This window comes from Brienomyrus brachyistius, chromosome 3 (genome assembly GCF_023856365.1).
Source record: "Brienomyrus brachyistius isolate T26 chromosome 3, BBRACH_0.4, whole genome shotgun sequence".
Classification (NCBI taxonomy): domain Eukaryota; kingdom Metazoa; phylum Chordata; class Actinopteri; order Osteoglossiformes; family Mormyridae; genus Brienomyrus; species Brienomyrus brachyistius.
Window position 1 is genome coordinate 14,852,546 of NC_064535.1, and position 22,463 is coordinate 14,875,008.

The window sequence follows — 22,463 nt, forward strand, 5'->3', positions numbered from 1 at the left end:
TAAAAGCAATTTGATGCTTTATTGATAACCAGCCAGTTGCACATTGATAAAAGAATAATGTCTGGAAAGAAAGAAAGATGCAAGAGAGGAGGAGTGGAGGTGGGACAGAGGTGGGTGGAGGCATGGGGGCCTCGTTCTTCCTCCCTGGAGGCCTCTGCTTCAGCTGCTTAGATTGAAGCCTGAAGCGCCGCAAAGTCTTAAAAAAGCAGATCTGACTCACATTTAGTACCAAGGCAACTCACAGACAGTGTGACTGGGAGGAGTCTGAAGGTAGCTGTGGGATATGAGCATGGAATAGTGGAATAAGGAGTATGCTGAGTAAAAATAGGTGGGGGCACTAGCTCGAGAGGCTGTGTAATTAAACACTGCTCCATTCCTTCCTTGCTTAGCAGGGGTCTGCATAAGATTTCATTTGATTGGTCAAGGCCCTTCTTGCTAAATGACTGGCAAAGTCAGCTCACGTGAAGAGGTGGTTAGGCTCCAGAAGATGATTCACAGTGTTGAACAGCACAGCAGGTGGAGTCTCCCACATAGGGCAGTGGTCCTGACAGTGATGGTACATGGGTGTTTTATAGTGCTGTCTGACACAATGCTCGCTGTGTTCCTGCCTGGGTGTGTGTGTGTACACCAGTGTGACAGACCTTCTTTGTGCAGATCTGGTATCACAGCCTGTAGCCACAGAAAGAGAGATAGAGAGGAGAGGTATGAAGGGAGAGAAGAGGAATGCAGGTGGGGACTGGAGATGAAGAAATGAAGCAGCAATTCAGGCCAGGGCAGTAGTTCACCAATACATGGAAGTTACCCTCCCCTGCTTTTTTCTCATTATGAAGTAACCGCCTTATTTTAACTTTGTTAGGCAGTCATGTTACGAGGTCATTTTCCCATTTTAAACTCTTAAATGTGCTACTGTGAATAATGAACAACCCCCCCCCCCCAAAAAAAAAAGTACTACAATTTAAACCAATTTGACTTGTGTCCTCACTAAGACAACAAGGTCAACCAATGTCAGCCACGGATGGCACCGACAGCAACTTAAAATGATATACACCTTTATTTTGGATTGTATGCCTCTTAGGAAAAGAGAACGTAACAGACAACAGGAGGTCATGGTTATTTTTGCTGTGCAGCAACAAACTGGAGCCACTCCTACGACAGCGAGTACTGTGCCACAAGTCCTGTTACAAAAAGAAACAGTAAAAAGCAATCGGTTCACAAATGGTTACTCCACAGCGGTGTTGCAGCAGTATGAAGCAGGCCGCAACTAGGAGGGAACCAGGCCCTTGTTGGGTTCCCCAGGGTCGAGCTCAGGACATGACTACGGAGCAATCCATGTGGCCTGACAGGCGAGGCCTAGAACACGTCAAGCACATTAGTGGGAGAAAAAATAGACCCCCCTTTGCAAACAAAAAGGGGCTGTTATTCATCATTTTTGTTGCTTCTGTTTAAAAAATGAAAACAAAAGAGCTTCACAGACTTTGGGCTGGGGGGGAGAGTAAAACTAGAGGCAGTTGAAGGATGCGTCGTCCACAGTGAATTTACCCCCTTTTAGAGTCGTGCTTCCTGTGCCTTCCCCCCTTTCCTCACAGGTCTTTTCGGAGATTCTGGGGGTTGCTTTTGGGTCACATGGGGGTCACCTCTGTCCACAGACACCGCCAGCACAGTGAGAATATTACCCGCCAGAACATCCAAACCAGCTACATGAGCAGGGAGGCGAGGAAGGGAACTCCAAAAAACATCACAGTCATGACTGTCAAGCAAAAATTAACCGTCAAAACAAAAACACCCCAAGGGTATTTATATACTCATATAAATCAATCAATAGGAGTAAAGGGTTCTTTAAAACAGACTGTAAATATTTCGTGTCAAAAAAAAAAAAAAACATCAGATGTATTTTTGAAGCAGAACACAGTCTTAATTAAGTAAGTGTATTGGTGTACATTTGTGCTACTTTGGTTATTTGGATTTCCTCCCAGTAAAGCCAGGGTTTCCGGTCTCCAGAGTCCTGGTTCGGCAAGTGTCAGCACCAGAACCAAGCCCTTGGGTTGGGTCCTCGTTTGTGCAACGTCGTCAAGTCTGTGGCACTTGTGCGTTTCCTCCCTGGCCAACATTGCTGCTGCCGTCCAGCAGGAGTTTTGCCGCTGCATCTCTCCGGCCGCCAGTCCCACCCACCCCCGCACCCCTGCAAACCCCCCCCCCCCCCCCCCCCAGCTCACGTTATCAAGCAGCAGCTAATGCAGCGGGAGCCCAGACGCCTTTTGAGGACACCCTTCTTTGGCGCAAGGATGGCGATGATGGCCTCGTCGAAGACCGCCTTCAGCCCTTTCTGCGTCAACGCCGAGCACTCCACGTAGCAGCAGGCACCAATCTGGGAGGAGTATAGAGGGAAAGGAAGGTTACGTGGTGGAAGGAGAATGTCAGAACAACCTATAGCCTCCATACCCACACAGAAACTGTAGAGCTTCAGCCAAATACTCTAGGAGGCGTGACGTCTTGACAATGAAAGGCTTTCGTTTCATATCTCAGTTCATAACTGAGCAGAGGATATCGAATAAGCCAATGAGCGCCATTAGCACCTAGCGCACAGCTGGTGTTAAGCGGGCTTGCTTTGAGCTGCTGGGACATTTCTTCTCTCCTTGTCTTGCTGTTAAGGCTCTGGTTAGTTATTTTAGCTCTGGTCTGTAGAGAGCCTTCTCTGTAAATGGGACATCTGCGATCATGTTCCTTTGACCCCGACTATCGATATATAAAAGCATTGGAGTTACAGTCTGCTTTTGCTGCTGATGGGGAACACTGGACCCCAGTACCTCACCAAGTTTAAATAGAATTGAAAGGGAACCATAATAGTTCATGTTCATACATTCACAACACTACTTTTGATATGAAAATATAAGATATCTGGGAGAAGCAGAAGAAATTGTGGTTTTTTTGTAATTGAATGCCTACAGAATATAATGAACACTGTTCTGGATACAGATCCTACTTCCTGTATCTCATTTTGATGTCTCCACTTTTAGGAACTGCCTGTTCTCCAGTGACATTTATTGTACTCAGTGGTATATCTTCTGTTCCTGCTTGTCACATTTAACTCTGAGAAGCGCCATCTTTGAATTACTTTACCTTGAAAGGGAACCAGTCTGGATGATGACCACAAAGACTAGAAAGCAGCAAGCTAAAATGATGTGGTTTCCTCCTGCAAATAGGTGAATTCAGACCTGTTTTATGTATTGCACAAGTGTGTAACTACCCATCATCTCTGTGGTACATTAGTGTGTAAAAGCCCATGGTAGATTAGTATTGTTTTTGTTATGTAAAAGATTTACCTCCTTGGCCAGCTTCTGCCCCTGCTCTGTGGCGATGGGCTTCTCCTTCATGTCGTTTAGCTTGGCGATGGTCTTGGGGTCGTCTCGTAAGTCAATCTAAAATAGGACCAGCAGGCGAATCTGTGCTGAGTGCTCAGGCTTGGGGTCACAGTTCAGATTCACTACAAGGAGACCAATATGGCAAACAGGCCTGATGCCGGCCAGGCTTTAGCTATCACAGCAGCTCCCCTGTACCCCTCCCAAGTTGATTAAGCATGCTGACACTGAGGCGTTTTATATCCTCCCCTACTCCGAACCCAGCTGTGTGTCTCAGTAGGTCAGAGTTTTGTTTCATTACCCCGTGTGGTGTCCGTCCAACCCAAATACAGGCCCCCTCGGCAGCCAGCCGCTCCCGTGACAGTTTAAGCGTCAGTCCATGTGATGCTGGTTTGTTTTTAGAGTGTTCAGTTCCAAGAATGAAAGCCTACACTAGACGCAATGAACTCCAATCCTTCCCCCACCCAGGCCCACACCCCAGACCCCATAATTCTTCGCTCTTCATTTGACCAAGAACTTCTCTCCTGTGCTGGGCTCCCATCCAAAGAAAAAAAAACAACTTCTGTTTCTTATTAAGATTCCAGTGTGTGATTTTTCCAGTGTCAATGGTGTGGTATACCAATTTTCCAGTTTAACCAGGACTCTTCCCCTGCTTTCTGCCAAATGCACTGTTCACACACACATATATCTCTCACAGATTTACTCACACATGCACGCAGGCACACAGCACTGAGGTCAGACCCAAATGAATTGCTGATGTTGGAGATTAGCTGGTGTAGCTATACACAGGAAGTGACTCCTGTCTTTGATCTTCTTCCATGAGATTACTCTAGCTCCCTCAAACTCAGGCGCAATGAGAGGATCTGGCGCTATCTGTGACCTAAAATGCTACTTCTGTTTACTAGTGTTATAGTACTCGAGATAGGTTTTGGTCCCGAGACCACTTTTCTGCGGTCTTGGTCTCATCTCAAAATTGACTTTATTTTGACTTGGTCTTGTCTCAGTCTCGGACATGGAGGACTCAAGGTTTTATTTCAAGTCCAGTCAAGACCACTCATCAAAACACCTCAATATTTATCACAACGGCTTAATATTCATAAAGTGCACCTTATTATATTTATATTGAAATTTGAAGAAAGAAATGTCCATGGTTCGATTTATACTGTAATACAAATTTTAGGCCATACTGCCTAGCCTCAAGATGGTGCTTATGCTCCACATTTTAAAGTGTGCTGTGTTATGTAGACTTAAACATTAGTATGTTTCTGATCTTGACTTGGTCTAGCCCTGCCTTGGTCTTGGTCTTGTCTGGGTCTCCATACACTCTGGTCTTGGTAATGACTTGGCCTCGGTTTATGTAATCTTAATTGCAGCACTACCATTCACCCAAGCAGATCATAACATCAGTTATGTACATTAAGTTATATACTGCTGGTTGTTCCTGTAAAAGAGAAACAAAGATGAAAGAAACCCCTGTACTCCCCTAACACCATGCTGCACCAATCACATAGTCCCCAGCACCCCACATTCTCCCTTTTCTACATGTCCGACACTTTAATAATGGGGCGGGTGGTACCACAAGGCTGGAATGTTTTAGTGTGACCGTCCAGTGGGGCAGAGGTCTATTGGCTTGATCAGTGTGACAGTTACAGCTGTTTTGTGAGATGTGCACCAATTAGTAATCCTATTTGCTGTACCTCTGTCAGACAAGCTGACACTAGACAGACACTATACAGACACTGTATAGACACTATACAGACATTATACAGGTTAGATTATAGAGGGGAATTAAAAACAAAATGAAATATTAGAAAAATTTCAGGTTTATTCTAACGTTTCTTGTCAACCGCTCTGTCATCTGTTGTCCATCCTAACCAGGATGCAGGATGGAATGAATGGGAGTGGAAGGGCACACAACAGCTGTTCTGAGATGACGCTGGACCAGTACGGCTAGCTCACCTGGGTTCCAATGAGCAGGAACGGTACACTGGGAGCGTACTCCTGCAGCTCCGGAACCCAGTCTTCTCGCACATTCTGGAAGCTGGCCGGGTTCACCACAGAGAAGCAGATGAGGAAGACGTCGGTCATGGGGTAGGACAAAGGCCTCAGGCGGTCATAGTCTTCCTGAATGTGGGGCGGGGGTGGGGGGCATGTTAAAAACCTTGCATGGGATCTCGGACCCACACAACAGTGGTATGGTATTGTTTACCATGGTCTTTGCCCCTGGAGGATCTAATTTTAGCCATCAACATTTTTTGTTTTTTTGTTTTTTTGAGAGATGCAGAAATAAGTGTCATAAAGAAAAAATAATGAAATTCTTGTTGCTAGGCACCAAAAAGGTTTGGATCCTTTCTACAGTTCTCAAACCACTTTTACATTAATAAGACTGAAGTCTATCTATTATTGCATCTTTCCAGATGGTCATTAGATGATACAGATGATCTTATTTGAACAACTGGTCAAAAGCCATATAGTTTATTCCATAGGTTTTACTCTCACAAAGTTAACAGGTCTTCATGGAATGTACATTAATAATATATAATGTATATTATTAAACACAAACATCCATATACAATGAGTAATCAAAGGCACATGGCCTTATTTAAACAGATTCTTCTATACCTTCTGTTGGTGTGAGCCAGACTTTACATACATTTATTCAGCCTGGATGTGATACTGAAGCACGACAGATGATTTTTTTAGGGCACTTTGTTCTTACCAGAGGGGGTGTGTGTCTGTGTGTGCTAATGCGGGGTATGTCAGGGGGGTTGTCAGCGCTGATGCAGATCAAGGACTTCAGGCAGACACAGCACCATCAGCCAGCTCCAAATGATTTTTAATTGTTATTAAGCCATTTAGCTCCTAGCCTGCCTCCAGCAGGGCCAGATTTGCTCAAGCAGTTAAAAAATTTCACAGCCTAAGGCAACACATGATCTCACTTCACCAAATTCACCAGTTGGCATGCGAGCACACGCACACACCTCTCATCCTCTGTGCCCCTTTGGCAAGAAGTGCTAGACTGTTAACTTTCCCTGTTATTCATTGTAAGTGGCTCATCCATGTCATTGGACCACGCAGGGGGGGCGTGTCCGACAGTTTCAATTATCTCCCATTTAGAAGCCATTCCTTTAAGCTGACAGTCATTTTCTGTTGTGTGATGATAATACGTTGAGATTACCAAGTGAAGTCATTAAACTTGTCCTCCTTTTGTGCAAATCAAATTAAAGTCCAGCCCTCTCCTGCTCACATGTTCCCCTGCATGTGTCTTATTAAACAAGGCAAGGAGTGGCTGCCAGGACCACCTGTCACTGGTATCCCAGCATGCCGAGCAGCAGGCTGCCTTTGCAGGCTGCACAGCTCACACCAAAACAGTTTCCCTGGTACACAGAGTACAGAGATAAACCACAGGGTAATGAAAGAAGTCTGCAGACCATTATCAAAAATCTAGCCCTCGGTCTTCTGCGTCCTTCAGTCTGGTGTCCTTTATTTGTACCCAGCTTTACCTGCCAATGCTCACCTTGCACAATTTTGATGGTAAACCTATGGTCATATTCAAGAGGCCAAATTTTACTTTTAATGATTGGTGCTCACAGCCATTCAACAGGAATCAGAGTTAAAAAGAATAATTCTGGCAACGAATCAAGATCAATTTTTAAAGGCATTAACTTCTACACCTTTGGCATCAGGAACAGACAGAGAACTTTTGTGGGAAAGTAGACAGAAAGAAGTATGGTGCTGCTTTGATAGCAGAACCACCCTGTGCAGAGCTTCACTCCAGGCTTCCTCTCAGAATCCAGACCTTGACTCATTTCCGTAAGCCATCCATCACTGTCTGATTCCCTCCCTCCACTCCTGCGGAAGATCTTCACCGCCCCTTTATGCTTGTGCAGAGGTTCCTTGACCCAAGACCAGGCCCCTTCAATGAACTGCACTTTCCCTACCAGAGGGTAGCATGACGGTCACTAGCTAATGTTTGTGAGTCAGTCCTCCACACATAATGTGCGAGTGTTTTGTGGCTCACATCATTTGCAATGTATGTGTGTGCATGTCCGTGTGTGTGTGTATTTGACTGAGGCCAAGCTGCAAACAGAAAAACCGGATAAGTATGCCAACCTCGTCCAGGCCGCAGCAGGCCCCAGTACAGCCCTCTGACCTGCAGAGGCTGTAAACTGTGATTTATTCTCACTGGCGCACAAGCAGCTTGGAGAAGCAGCGCCAGGCCGAGCAACGCCTGCATGATTCCAATGAAGGAGGAAAAACACTTTTGCTGCAAGCATGTTAACTCGGGGGTGCGATAAAGGCACCACGTGTCTATGCCGGCACGCAGCAGAGGCATTTCCTGTGTTAGTTTGAACGGCGTCTCGGACAGACCCCCGCACAGTAGGTAGCAGCTGACATGTCACAGGAAGCTGGTTGGTCATAGTAACCCCCGCTAGGGGTCGGCTAATCACAGCAGGTCTTCACCATGCTCCGAGATGTGGCACCACCCTCTCTTGATCCCACTCTGGCAATCAATCTGACAGAGGACGTACATCTTTCATTTGGAGCCAGGAGAGGCTGGGACAGGAGGTGTACCAGAGCTAGGCTGTGGCATCAGAGGCAGACATAGCAACGGTTAAGGAGAGGACATCCTCTGTGGATCCTGAGCCAATTACCGGGTCAGAAAACAGTACATTGCCCGTAAAAATAAAGCTTGGATCACTGAGCTTTTGTTCAGCCCTCAGAAATGCTCAGCGGGCCTTTGGTGTGGCTGGAGCTCCATTCGGGACCTTACACTGGGTACCTGTTCACCCAGCCCCAGTAGGGACCACTGGACGAGTGTGTTTTCCCTCCTTGACATGTGTCAACATCCAGCTCTGATTTCATCTCTCCCCACTAGCTGCCTGGCTCCTGTTGCTTCTCTTCAGTTGACACTGGCTTCTTCCCTGATGCTCTGGGATGCCAGCCTGGGCTTTTTGGCTCCAGACACCATGGTAACACTCTCAGATGTGCTTAGTGGATGAAACACACACTGCCGTCCCTTACTCCCTCCCCCTTCTGTCCCATTTTGGTCCTTGCAAAGACCTTTAGTAACCTGCCTGGCAGCAAGTGTCCGCTGTATGCCCCCCCGGGCACTGGTAAAATACACACCGCCGGCTCCCTTCTCCCCAACCTCAGGTTGTCTGCCATCTGTCTGGAGGGACCCGCTGAGGTGAGCAGGATGCCCTTGTTCCGCCTCTGTCAAGGCCACCACACCAAGCAGCTCGGATTGCCAGAATGGCACTTCTCCTCTGAATAAGGGCCTTCGTTAATAATCCATGGGAGGCGAGAAGAAAGGCGCGGGGCACCAAAGATGGCTTGGGAGTGAGATTAATGTGCTGCGCGGAAATGAGCCCCCGCCAGGACAGAGCCACAGCCCCTCAGAGGTGACGACGTGCCTTTCATGGTCTCTGGAAGACGGCGTACGTGGCCGGGGTGTGTCAGGGGCCACACCCCAAACTGCCTCAGAGTACCTGGAACATGGCTTCTCTCTACAATTACTAATAATTATTAGTCGTATTTCTTGTCTAATTTTTATGCTCGACAGAAGATGTTCTCTCTGATGCAGTGCGGTAGACATTATTCTTATGATTTTCATTAACCTACTGGTCCATTTTTGCTGGACCAAAAAAAGCAAAAAAAAAAACATACTAATAAACTGCAGTAGACTTCAGTTACATCCAGGAGCAGCTGGGGCCTTTTAGTGAGTCTCATATCTCATTCCAGGCTCACATACCGGAGCCTCGTCAACCACAGTTTACAGGGACACTGCCCGGCTCCGTCAGAGATGGCTGATCTCAGAGGACACGGATACTTCTACGAAGGGAAATCTTCCGGGCATTATGCACGATCCCCGGATCTGGCTAGTCTGCAAATAGCCAAAAAAGGCCAAGTGAATTATTTGGTGAGAAACTGCGCTGCCTGAGGACCTGGCCTGAAGCCACAGGTGGACACTCTGCAGGCACCTGCATACGCAAAAGGCCCCCCCTCCTCGGCAACAGCTAGGACAGGTGCTGCTGTTTATTTAAAACCCCCAGTCAAACCTCTGTTCTGCACGTAAACGAGAAATAGATAAATGGCGCTCTACCTGATTTACACACTGACTGGCTAAGAGCACCTTTATGGCAAAAGGAGATCTGCAGACATGCTGCCATTCTCTGCCTTTCTGTTTAATCAGTGTCAAACACTTGCCTGTCTTCATCAATATGTACCTATCAGGGCCTGATCTATATCGATTAGACAAACTACAGCCAAATGGGACACATGCTACCACACTGGGCTGAAGGACAAGCCTTAGGGGGAAGGGCATGAATGTGATGACAGGACCTGTTTTAGACATGGCTACAGTGGCCTGTGAGCTTGGCAGCCTGCCCGTCTCACTGGACGAGACACAGCCGAGACCGGGGCTCCCAGCCCGTCACCCGGCTCGTCAGCCCCCCACCTGCTCAGAGGGAGAGCAGTTCCATGTGTACGTGCCTTTGATACAAAGCCTCAAGGAACAGGTGAACAAAAATATTAAAAAAGTGTCTTGCATATAACTTTCCAGCACTGTCTTCTACTCCTGGAATGTTGGACGGGCTGTTTAATATAATAATCAGCCTGTATTGCACCCAAGTGACAGAAGTACAGCTTCTGCAGATTTATAGATGTCAGCTGGTCCAGTTTGTCTCAGAGCTCGGCGTCACTCATGTTTCCATTTATAAATACAATGACTTTATTGGACACAAACTGGTAGTTAAGCAAAGCCATTGGTTACGTAAGCTTTATCTGAGCTGAGGTTGATTTACCCCCCGCACCCCCACACTTCAGTCTCAGCAGGACCTTGGCTGTAGGTGGCCATGTTATTTTCAGTGCTAGCATTTCACTGGCCAAATTGCATTCTCACTGAAATTACTGGTTTGTTGCCACACGCCTCATGGAATGTACATGTGGTGAGAATGTACCTGCATGTAGATTGCAGGTTAGTGTGTGCATGTGTGTATGTGTGTGTGTGTGTGTGAGAAAGAGATAGCGAGAGAACGAGCAAGAGAGAGAGTCAACGTGGCATTCCAAGAGCACCCAGGCATGCACAAGGCCAATCAGCAGTCTAGCCATGCCTCAGCGACTCCCCTAGTAAAACCCTGTAAATGTGCCCTCCTTAACCATTAAATACCAATTACCTGGGACACTTGTCTGATATGGAATTGTGCATGTATGTGTGTGCACACAAGCCTCTGCATCTCTACAGCAAGTCCATGTGTAAATATATTCAGACATCGATTTGACATTAAGAACACCTTGGGTTCCAGCTGACTGCCCGTGGTCCCTACGAGCTTCTGGGAATCAGAGGAAATGGATTGTAAGGAAGTCAGTCAGGGGTCTAATGGACTCAGAGAGATGAGAACAACCCCTTCCTATCCTTGCTACTGCAGCCTGGCATCCCCACCTTTAAAGACTGCCATAACATCACATGATTCAGAATGCCCCCCTCCTGAACTGCAATCATAATGGTGCTCATACGCTCATTCTTCGGGCAGTTTAGTTCCCTGGAATGCCCCTGATTTGAAGTGTAATATTTCCGGGACTAACCATCCAGAAGGACAGGGGAGCGGACCGATCCGGTGTCACCGGCCGATCAAATTATGTTTTCCTGAGCACAAAGGACAATGATGTGACCTTCCCCCCACCCCCCAATCCACACATGTCCCCTCTCAGCTGCAGTGCTTTGACATGCTCACTCACAAGCAAAACACCACGTGGGGGAGGTTTAAGGGTGTGTATTTCATGCTGTCCTGTTCCACTGCCTACATCTCATTTAATTCATCAAGTTTTGCATACGATACTCAGTTGTGCAGTTGGATATTCTGGTGCAGTGAATGAAGTTCCTTAATCAGGGGCAGTAGAGCCAGCCCTGTGCCACTTGTTCTTCTGTGTGTGTGTGTGTGTCTATGTCTGTAAACATAATAAGGGGGTACAGTATGGGACATATTCTGTTGCTGAACACTTTAGGGGACGTCCGAGATGGCGTTCCTGACATTTAACTGAATCCTGTAAAACTGGAGCGTAATTCCTGAGACACTTATTAATGAGGCACGTTTGCAAAGAGAAACATCCCAGTGGCAGGATCCTTTCCCATTTTTTTCCCAGAGGAATACTCATTTCACCATGCCGTGCATGTGTCTGTCAGCAGTCGTACGTAAGAGGATGGGTGCAGAGGGGAAGATGGGTGCATTTGTACCCGAGATATTGTGAAAATGAGAAAAGGAGATGGCGTGAGTGAGCATGTGTGCATGTTCGCGTACAAGCCCCGTTCCTGTCTGCCGCAGACGGAATAATTCATGGCTGGCTGGCCTCCTGTGGTGTGCTTAAACAGATGCGCTTCCCGTGGTAAGTTCAAACAGCAGGTTGCTTGTGTCAGTGCTACGAATGACTACAAAGTTAGTTGGGATTTTCAGATACAATGCTACCATAACTTTCTTCTAACGTGCCCAGTGAGGGGACTCTTTATGGCGATGTCCGTCACACTCTCTTCAAGCCAAGATGCGGTAGCATAAGCCATAAAGCCATTACAGACAAACAGAAACTGCAAGCCTCTAGTAATTGTGGTGCATAAAACTCTCTGACATCCAGACCAGTAAAACAGTTACTGGTAACATGGTTCTGTTAGCAAACTCTTCTAAATGACTAATAAAATTACCTGTAAAAAATAGAAACATCACTCATTGGTCACTTAGGGCTTGGTAACACTGACATCTTCCTGTACCACTGCAGTCCCATGTCAGAAGGAATGGGAAAAGCCCACAGTTAAAAGCTTACTTTAATCCAACATTGTATGAGCAACAAAATCACCAGACTGAACTAAATGTCAGGTCAGTCTGCACAACCAAAGCCGAGTTAAATCTAGACCGTAACTGTGCTAAACCTTGACAGGCTACATGCACAAGAATCCCAAACAGACTGTCTCCAGTCAGCATTTGCTAGAAACCACCGTAATCTGTGCTTGTGCAGTGATTCAGGGCTCGTGGTTTGTGTTGCCATGCATACGATAAACAGTGCCGCAGGTCGGCACTTTTTAATCTGGAATCCATTCAGCTGAAGAGTAGGCTGGCATTAGTAATGATTCGGGATTTTACGGTATTGCATTTGAATGTTATAATTTGCATATCATCCGAAAATGTGGAAAAATCTTGTTGTATTAGGAAATTTGTCTAAAGCATGCTTCCTTTAACACTGTTGTGTGTTAGGCCTATTAACATGAAGGTTAAAGAAGCCATGGTGAAGCGCACTGCGTCTTCTCTGAGCCTTGGGTGTGACCTGTGTGGGAACTTCCAGTTTGGCTGAAAAGTTAGACTGAAGAAAGTACCTGGTCATCACTTTATACAGGCCACTTCCTGTATATGCAGTGTGGACATGCAGTGACATTCCTCATTTTTTTTCTTTCACTTCCTCCATGATGATTACGACACTAATTCAGTTCAGTCTAATTCAATCTCAATATACTGAAGAGTTCATCTCCAGCTCTGCTTTTATGTGGACGGCTCTAAAACTGGCCCCACAAGCAGTGCCAAACCCCACATCTGCAATGGGAGGAACCCAGGCTCCCCTCCAGCCGCCAGCGCACAGCAAAATCCAGACGCACACTCACAGAACTGCCATTCATAATGCTCGGGGACACTCAGGTGGCCGAGCACCTCTGTCCCCAGAAGACCAAACCCAGGGTGCCCGTTTATTTACAAAATGAGACTATAGTCGTGGCGATGTACCAAGCAGAGCAACATAAACACCCCGACAGAACCAGCCTGGAAGCAGATGAAAGCTGATGGCCATGAGAGCTGACAGGTTCTGCTGATTGCTGAATATCTAAATGTGTGTGTGAGAGGTGGGGTGAGGGGTGGCATGTGTCTGTCTGTGTTTGTACACATGAGAATGTCTGCACATGCGTCAGAGCGTGCGTCTTCCGGTATGTGTGCATTTCTACCAAACTGTCGCCGCGTGAGTGTCTATATGTGTAGGTGTGCCCGCTGCGTGTATATTTGTGTGTCTATGTGTTTGCCTGCTGGACTAAGAAGATGCACTCGATCACAACCATCTGCCTTCCTGCCCCGGACACTCAAAATAGACTTCAACGCCGCCATGTTCCACAGCAGTCTGGCCAAGCTGGGAGAGGGAGGTGGAGGTGAGGGCGGGAATGCGCAGCGGGTCCAGGGATGTGGAAAAAAAAATAAACGCAGGCCTGTGTGTGACCTTTGCATTTAGACTAATGTGATCCCAGTCACTGTAGGTCTTCTGTAATGGCTGCAGTACTCCCCAGCTCTGTAAAATGGTCTGTTCATAGTACAATGGGTCTGTCAGCATGAGAATGAAAGTCAGGGCCACAGGTGCTGGGGGCATCATGGACAGCTGGGCTGGACTTCACACATTCTGATCTCACTTACAGACCCTCTCAGTTACACATGCCTGTTTCAGCTTTGCCTTCTCCCCTAGCTCCCTTTCTTGCGTTTTTGCTCTATTGGGTACACACTGGTCACTACCCACTGGGGATCAATCCTCTACCTGCTGGGAGCCACAAGTCACCCAGAACCAATGGTCTAGTAGGAGATGTGCCATGTGACCTACAGCAGCCAATCAGTGGGAGGCTTTAAAGGCAATTGACCGCATGTGTTCTGTCATCTCCACGTATTCCGTGGGATTTAACTGTAAATTCCGCTACCACACACAGATCCCAGTGTAACACATTTTCACCTTCACCAATAAACTGATAAGCGCCACATGTGCATTTAGAAGGATTTGTAAAATTTCTCAGTTTTCGTGATACCTCTAAATGGAACAATACGTCCACATGCGCAGCCAGAATTGTAAATAATCCACCCACACCAAAGTAGTGCCCATGTGATATGTGAAGTAATGTGTCATCGGTTAGATTAATCTGCCTGTAAGAAGATTAAAAGCAGTACAGCAATAAAGCCTGACACATGTCTAGGATATCCAGACAACCTGAATACAGTAAAACATCAATTTAATAAAAACCTTTAACATACAATAACAGTAACATACAACAATGGCACTGAATGGTCAAAACGGAAATTCAGGAAATTTAATAATAAATGAAGGGAAGAAACACAGTAGTCATAATGTTCGTACAAATGATGTGCTAATGGGTGCTAAAGAAATGAACCCGGCAGTATTTAAGGTGATAAATTACGTCATCCAGTGGTATCCGACGATGACAAATTAATGGATGTGGAATTTCATATGCCGTAAATGGAGTCTTTGGTTTTATGGTACCGTATACTTAAATGCCCACATTCTTCAAAATTAATAAGGAAGTCCTGTCATTTCTCTGTTCTTAAGAACTGACTGCCTCTCTGAGGTCTCCATGAGCTGGATCCCAGTCAGCACAGTGTGTGCAACTCTATTCACTGTGGTGGGTGCTCATGCAATGCCAGTTAAAACCTTGTTTATGTGAATTGCTTCTTTTTGGACTGTGGGAAGCCTAACAAGACGAGCAGATAATAAGAAGTCCACCTAAGCCCTAGATGAGTCCTGTACATGTCTTCCAGCGTGCTGCTTAGCCTGAGCTAACACCTAGCTCTACGGGTGGGGCTGCAACTGCTACTTAAGCTGACCCTGTCTAATGGACCATTTGTGCTGTGTTCTAATTTTGCTCTAGTCACATCTGTGTAAAATCGCAGACAACTTGAGTTCTCCCATAACATCCCCCCCCCCCCCAAAGACAACCGGTCATTTCTTTGGACAGAAATATCCTTTGGGAAGCCCTGCACGAGCCACGTCACATGACACTACAGGCTAGGTGACACACAGCCAGCATGTAGAACACTGAGCGCTCTGATTTTGCCAGTAGACAGACCTTTACCTCCCAGCTGGTGCTAGCTGCAATCGCTCAAATCTGTCACGAGAAAAGTATGAGAAGAAGAGATTTTTTTATGTTGCGATGGACGGGGGAGGGGAAAGGTCTCTCCACTGCCTGTTGTGTTGATCTTGTAGCCCCACTTGTCTCCAAGGAAGGAGAGAATGAAGGGGGTGGCAGTATTCTGCTCAGTATGGCCGCAGGCAAAGCGGCACTCAATGCATACTTCCTCCTTGGCGTTCCCCAAGAGCTGTTCCAACCGGAGGACCAATGAATAAATAAAGGCCTTCCTCTTCATCTACAGATGGCAGCTGAGGAGTGAGGACAAGGGGAGCATCACACCCCGCAAAGCAGACCCCGCTCTTGTCTTTCCACTATTACTATTTCTGTTGCACCTTTCCATACTCTCCAGTCTGCTCATGATTTGCCTGCAGGGGGTGCCAGTGGGTATCATGGGAGGGGTAATCAGGACCCTAGGCACAGCAGTCCACAATATGGTAAATGCAGGCTGCCTCTCCAATTAATGATTTTGGTAAAACATTCAGAACCTGCCGAGTGCATAATCACTAATATTTTCTGGGAGACGGGGAACATGTAGACACAGACCCGTGGAGGTTGTGTAGAGGAGCCGGACAGCCCCGCCACTGTCAGTCAAGCACTGACGACATCACTGCCATGAAGTGCCAGTGGTGCGTAGCCAATAGGAATGGCCTGGCCTCGGCTGCTGCTCCAGCATTCACCTACTAGCCACAGTAGTGGATTGTCTGCTGAGCCGCCGAGGAAATAAAAGGCAAGGATGTCTTTGATTCAGCATGCAAACCCGCTGAACCCAGACACTAGAACATCAGCCAGAGCCTCTTTAATGACGTGTCATTTATGCAACAGCTGGTCCTTACAGCGCCTTTATTCACACTACTTTCCATTATGCATTTAACATAACTCCAAAGCATATACACATGAAACATGTCAGAGTGATTTTCTGTTGCACCAATGTAGTCAGTAAAATGTAGAAAACAGCTATTTATTCAGCAACAGAAATGAATCTCGATCTTTTTAATTTGATTTGCAGATAGCAGACAATAAACAACACTGACCCCACTTGCTGGTGGGCAGGCAGTGGTTTGCCCTCTGATTCAGGACCATTCCAGTGCGTGCCAGGCCTTTTTCAGGCCACATGCTTCCAGAAAAGTTCTGACCTCATAATCCTTCCAGGCCTGGCCACCCCCCAAGTGCTGCTTTTTTGGAAGGAGACATGATTTCTCCCCAGAATGATGAGGTACAAGTCTGATTGCCAGTCTCAAAAAAAAATCTGACTCCCATACTCCATCTCTTCCACCTCTTAGCCAAGGGCAGCAGAGATGACGTACAGATCTTCACTGGGACCTTTTCTTTTTCTAATTAACTTGGCCTTATCAGACATTTTTTTTAACTGAGTAGCCCCAGTACAATAAAATGGGCACACTCCCATACACGGCAGCGCATTGCCACACTAAGCGTTGGCATTGGAGGGGTGAATTGTCCTGGAGGAGGGGGTTGTGTCATATATTCCCCAGCATTCTCCTCCAAATGTGGGGGAACACAGCACCAGGGCCATCCAGAGCTCTAAATGGATGGAAGTAGAGCAGAGGGACACCAGGAACAAGGCCGTTCTGCGCAAACATATACCTTTTCCATGGCATAAAGTCCTTGCCGTCTCTAGAATGTGACTAGAAGTTAAAAGCTATTCTGTGAGCTCTCCTTTACGGCTATACTGCTGCAGAATCCTTTTTCAAGATGTTAGTGCATTGTTGTGAGGTAGCAGTTTGGCAGCCTGGTGTTGCACAGCCATTAACAGAATATTCAGCTTAAATGGATACTCAGCATTGCAGAGGTGTGAACATATCACTTAAGTACATGTCACTCTTCTTGCTCTGCATTACCAAAAAGCACGATAAGAACACATATAAACATTCAACAGATGGGGGAATATGAATGGGAAGACGGTCTGATAGGAAAACAGGGATATTCCTCACGCTATTCTAGATACTCACAACATTCTGGGAATGTGAAGCATTGCACCTTTATTCCCTTGCTTTCAGCTATGACTTATTTCTGCTTGTTTGAATCAAATTGGATTGTGCTTCACTGATAAAAGATGCTATATTTTGCTGAAACCCAAAACTGCAGTCAATTTTGAACATGGCATGTTGTCTTGCTATTGATTTCAGGCCATGCCTGGCAAGCTGAAGACAATGGTGGGCAGAAATAATGCAGGAACGACTTCAAATGTGGAAGCAGAGAACCTGCCTTTATTAAAACAGAGATCACGGCTTCATTCCACATTATTTGTGTTCTGTCCATCCTGGTCTCTCTTCTTTTTGTATCACGTACCAAAGATAGTAGTTAAAAAACACCACAGTATACTAATGAATGTGACTTTTGGCGTTACACTCATGGATCTATATATAATCTGTGACACCCTATTATCACAGTTTTCAAAACATCTGAATCTTTCGCCATAACTGATTTAACGATATCGTATTATGGCTGCCCATTAGTACCTCTCCACTTGTGAAAAAGGAAGGAAAGTGAGCAAGCAGATGAAGGCGGGATGGTGGAAAACAAACTCTTTAACCACCATTGCTCAGCTAAGTCCTGCTCGGCCATGTGCTTGGTGTCAGACTTACAGTAAACCACAATCCACTTCTGCTTTTTTGGCACCTGTCTGACCATAACTAGCGAAGGGGGTTCACGGGTGCTTTTCCACAGACATACGGCCCTGGGCCACAGACTTGTACCCTCAGGGTTTCTAAGCAGACAATTCTGGTGAAGATGTCTTATGGCACCAAGTACTTCCTCATGGACATAGTCATTTTTAGTTCTGCTTGTGATGCCAGGAATTCCCCCGAAACAGACTAGTGAAACATCTTTATTCATCTTATTGTGAGTAAAATGATTTATATGATTGTCTTGTATATCTGCTGATGACTGTGACTGAGGACTGTTTATACATGCTTCTCTATTGGCTGCTGTTATGGAGATACGATAGGCCATGAACTAAATTTTGTTGACCTGTAGATCTTTCTGTTTTTATTTACCTACCACTAACCCATTTCCTGAACAAGAGAGGAGAAGCTAGGACAGATGGGCACTTTCAGTATGACCTCACTCATTCTCTTCTGTTCTTTTTTAAAATAACAGGGAGTTTGAGACATGTCTGATCAAACAGCAGAAGGCCCCTGCGCCAGATGTGCAGATATAAACACTTCCAGCTGCATGAGTCCATGCACAGCGGTAGCGGGACGTGGGTGGAGGTGGTTTGAGGTATGGGATAGAGAATCTGCATTTAACTTCCTTTCCTCTTCATGATAAGGAGCTCTGCTGCATGATCTCCATTCTTCCCCTAAGAATCAGGGAAACTTCTCTGTTGCAACTAAGTTTTTGAAAATCAGCAAAGCCTAATAAAATACAGCCATCGAACGTACACGGCAAATGTCCTTGCCGATGTCCTCACACTAGCAGACCCCGCCTGACATGGATATTCCATACTCCATGTCACTGCAGCCTCACCCACCCCCGGGTGCCACACTGCGCTGAACTCAATGTTACCAGGCAGAACCAAGAAGCTCAAATCGACCCCCGTGATGTGCAGTACGGATACGTATGTGCTACTTTACAAAAGCAAGGTGATGTGCACAGCTGGTGAGGAGGGTCCCAACTCATCCTTGGTTGTGTTTTTTACTGGTTGAAAGACCCATCTGGCCAGTTCAATTGGTCGCTTTCAGAGCTGCTGAAGGTACCTCTTCAGGAATTCTGTAGCACTTATCCAGTTCCCTGTGGAGGCCCCCATGAGTGACAGTTATGTTTTATTTATGTATTTATTTATTTATTATTCATCAACGCTTGGTGGGGGCTCCTGATCTGTCTATCTGTACATTTGTTTTTTAACCCCTCTCTTTTGCTTTCTTCAGCTTTTATTTCCATAATATATACATCATAGCTTTAACAAAAATCTGAACCTGCTGGCAATTTCATGACGTATTGTACTCATATTTTTTACTGTCATGTAAAAGAACAGGAAAAGATTAATACAAGGACAATGAGGGAGAGACAGAGAGAAAAAAGGCCTTAACTATCTGCAATAAGACCCCGCAGCGCCATAAAAATCAGCATACACCACAAATAGCGCCATCTATCTCACTGGAGAGACGTCAGTAATCACCTGTTGCAGGTTACGGCCCGGATCAAAGCTGCACTTCCTGTTTTTTACAGGATGCTTCCAGCACCATTGATGAATTACATATTTATACATGGACACTTGACACTGAAGGACCAGGATATATTTACATTAAGAAGATTCCAACTATGCTTAAGTTGTCCAGAATGAACTTTACCTGACCAGCTGTGTCGTACAGTCCCAATAAATACTGTTTCCCTCCGACAGTCACACTCACTGAAAAAAACGGGGAAATAGCCATGTATTACATACACTGAATGGGAAAAGGGAAACAAAACTAGACACAGAAAGAGTGGGAGGTGGGAAAAAAGTAATAAGGTTAAAAATGGGGAAAATTGAGTGGGGGTGTCTTAGCTCCAAAGGCTTAGACGAAAGAAACACAAGTGGTTTTAATTAGGAAAAACAGAGCCCAGAATAAGAGAGAGAGCGTGAGGGCAGAAAGATAAAAGATTATTATCTTACTTCCGTTTTTACACATGAATTTCCTCTAACAGTCCTCAGTTATTCTATCTTTTTTTTACATCACAAAAAAGTATCAATTTTCAAATATCAGCGTGGGGTAAAAAAAAACACAATACGGAAAGAACAACACAATACGGGCTGAATATTCTGGGGTCTTACTGTGTCTTTTCACTATATTAACTTTTTAAAGTTTTTTTTCCGTAATTGCAATACAACTAGCAAGCACTCGTCATTCGTATTATTTCGTTAATTTTATTTCCAGTGCCTGTATCTTCCTTTGTTTCGCCATTAAAATATTTGACAACTGTGAGTACAGAACACAGATCTCCACCCATATCAGGTCCACGTAGAAATAAAAATAACTTTTATATATTTATAAAATACTTGGTAGATTATTTTAGTTCTTTCTTAGAATATGGTAGTTAAGAGAGGAGTTTTCACACGACACTTACCTGCGTAATGGTCAAAAACGGTAGGAACGTACTCCTCAGGAAAGGCGTCGTTGGCATAGCTCATTAACAGGCAAGTTTTGCCTACAGCACCGTCTCCAACGACCACGCATTTTAACATGATTGTGCCCGTACCGTTAGCCATGATTCGCGCAAAATCATCATCTTCAGCCGCCCAGTTTTCCTCTGTTGAACAGCGATCCCCAACGGGCAGTCATCACCAGCGCCCCGGTCTGTCTGCGCTCCGCAGCAAAACAACTGAAAATGGCATTTCTCCTCCCCAGTTGCCAAATTTGGCAACGAAGGGCTTTCCCTCCCCTGCTCAAGCCGACACACACACTGAACAGACACACTCTCCACGCGCTCTACTTTCCATCAGCGGCGACCGGGAGAAACTCCCTGAGATCACACCGCCTGCGACCTCCGTGCGCCACCAGCGTCCATGCATGACATTATATTATTCTCTCGTTGTGCTTTAAAACACTTATTCCACTTTTCTCTCCTAGTCTCACTCGCACTGTCACTGGTGCCAACTCAAGCTGTCTTGCGACAGAGGCGGGGTAAGAGCTCTCAATTAAGGGGCTCTGTCGAAATTCCAGCGGTTTTAGCGTGCCATCGCAGTACACACATATCGCACGTTGTTGGGTAACTTATTAATATGGTAAAAGAAAAAAAGTAACACAATAAATATCGTGGCCCGAGCAATTATTAGAAACAAACAAATTCTGATTTCGATATGACATAATCAACTCTTGTAGAATCAACTACATAAAGATTATGTAGTATCGCTGTTTCACTTGAAAAATGGGGGGAAAAAATTAATCATGTCGTGGTTTACATAATTTCATTTAATAAGGAAAATGGCACTCGCCGAACACTGGTATATCTAAAACATATACCTAGATCATACTTTAATTCGCCGTGATTGAAATATTTCATGTTATTTTTGTTGAGGCTACGGAGTGTCTATCAGGTTCACAGTGAAATTGCACTGAAAAGAAAGATGATTGATGAAGGATGGTCTGTTTACTTTTCCTAGACATGGAGTATTTAGGAACAGCGCATTTAGAACGTTAGAACAAGCTTCTGAAAACTGTTTGGAATTTTCTAAATTGCTTTTATGATTTTAGGAAACTTTGGTGATGATCCCTAGTTGTAAGACAGCCATCCAATCAGCTAGCAGCGGGCAGCAGGCAGAGCTAAGCTGGGGATGCGCTGTTGTGCCTCTGTAATGGGTATCACTTTTGACAGATGCTGCAGCAGTCACATGACCAAACAATTACCTCATACTTTTCGTCCAATACATTGTGTGGAGAAGCGCAATTCAGAACCACTAATCGCTACTTATCTCACCGTGAAACATAAGACAAATAAAACATGACAAAAAAGACATGTACACACATGCTAGTCTTATGAACCACTTTCTCTGCGTTTTTAAATTCCTGTTTCTTTTGTTTTAATATGCGTTAGCTGCAATAGAAATTGTACTTAGATATAGTGCTTTACTGGCGTTTTCATGCGCGGTGCTTGATGAGCTCCTTTACGTTTATTTTACTTAAAAATGAAATGTAAAACGAAACGCGTTTTCTTCTAAACCTCGGATTAAAAAATTTCAGAGGTTAAGTATTTATACAGGGGCTGGTCGTTTTCGTTTCAGAATAATGTCTGTAAGGTAGGGTGTGCCTCCGGGAACAATGCTTATGAGCAACCTCGCTCAGCCTTTTTCAAGAACGTTTAGAACGACGTTTTGGGTAAATTCCTAAAGAGCTCTACAAGCGATACCGATACAATTTCCGAACTGTCGAGTCTTTAGAAGCCTTCGAGTATTCTAACGATTTAAAGAACAACACATCTTTGCAGCGTGGCCGGTGTTAAATCTAGTTTTAACCGCATTACAAGTAATCTATATCAAAGACATTCATCTGTTAAAACTAGTCAAGAGAAGTCAAGTCTTTCATTTGGCATAAGTATTGCTTCATTGCCTTTTGTAGGGGAAGTTGCATGTTATATGCAAACATATACATTTGTTGTTGGTCGCCACCACTATTAGTGCCACAAAAATCATGTGCCCTGGTGGTTGTATACAAGATTCATTTATATTAATAATCTTAATA

At 45.3% G+C, this 22,463-nt stretch overlaps 1 protein-coding gene across 2 annotated transcripts; it reads right to left on the bottom strand.

The window, feature by feature from the left end:
• LOC125738769 (rho-related GTP-binding protein RhoQ) lies at positions 1 to 20,891 on the bottom strand. Of its 2 annotated transcripts, none has more exons than XM_049008070.1 (6): positions 20,485 to 20,891; positions 19,596 to 19,654; positions 5,316 to 5,480; positions 3,321 to 3,416; positions 2,214 to 2,365; positions 1 to 669 (listed from the first exon to the last, which is right to left on the bottom strand). In XM_049008070.1, exons 1-6 carry the CDS (start codon positions 20,492 to 20,494, stop codon positions 663 to 665), a joined length of 489 nt encoding a protein of 162 aa, XP_048864027.1. In that variant the 5' UTR covers positions 20,495 to 20,891; the 3' UTR covers positions 1 to 662. The 2 variants fall into 2 exon arrangements, with proteins under 2 accessions (XP_048864027.1, XP_048864026.1); XM_049008069.1 differs by having other exon boundaries at positions 20,353 to 20,891.
• Positions 20,892 to 22,463: the final 1,572 nt, after the last annotated feature.

Excerpts from the sequence above, each read along its gene's own strand:
- LOC125738769 (XM_049008069.1), bottom strand. The coding sequence starts at position 20,494 with ATGGCTAACGGTACGGGCACAATCATGTTAAAATGCGTGGTCGTTGGA. Across the intron at positions 3,417-5,315 it reads TCCTGCTCATTGGAACCCAG|ATTGACTTACGAGACGACCC; the intron begins GTGAGCTAGCCG and ends GTCCTATTTTAG. Across the intron at positions 2,366-3,320 it reads GGCAGAAGCTGGCCAAGGAG|ATTGGTGCCTGCTGCTACGT; the intron begins GTAAATCTTTTA and ends TACTCCTCCCAG.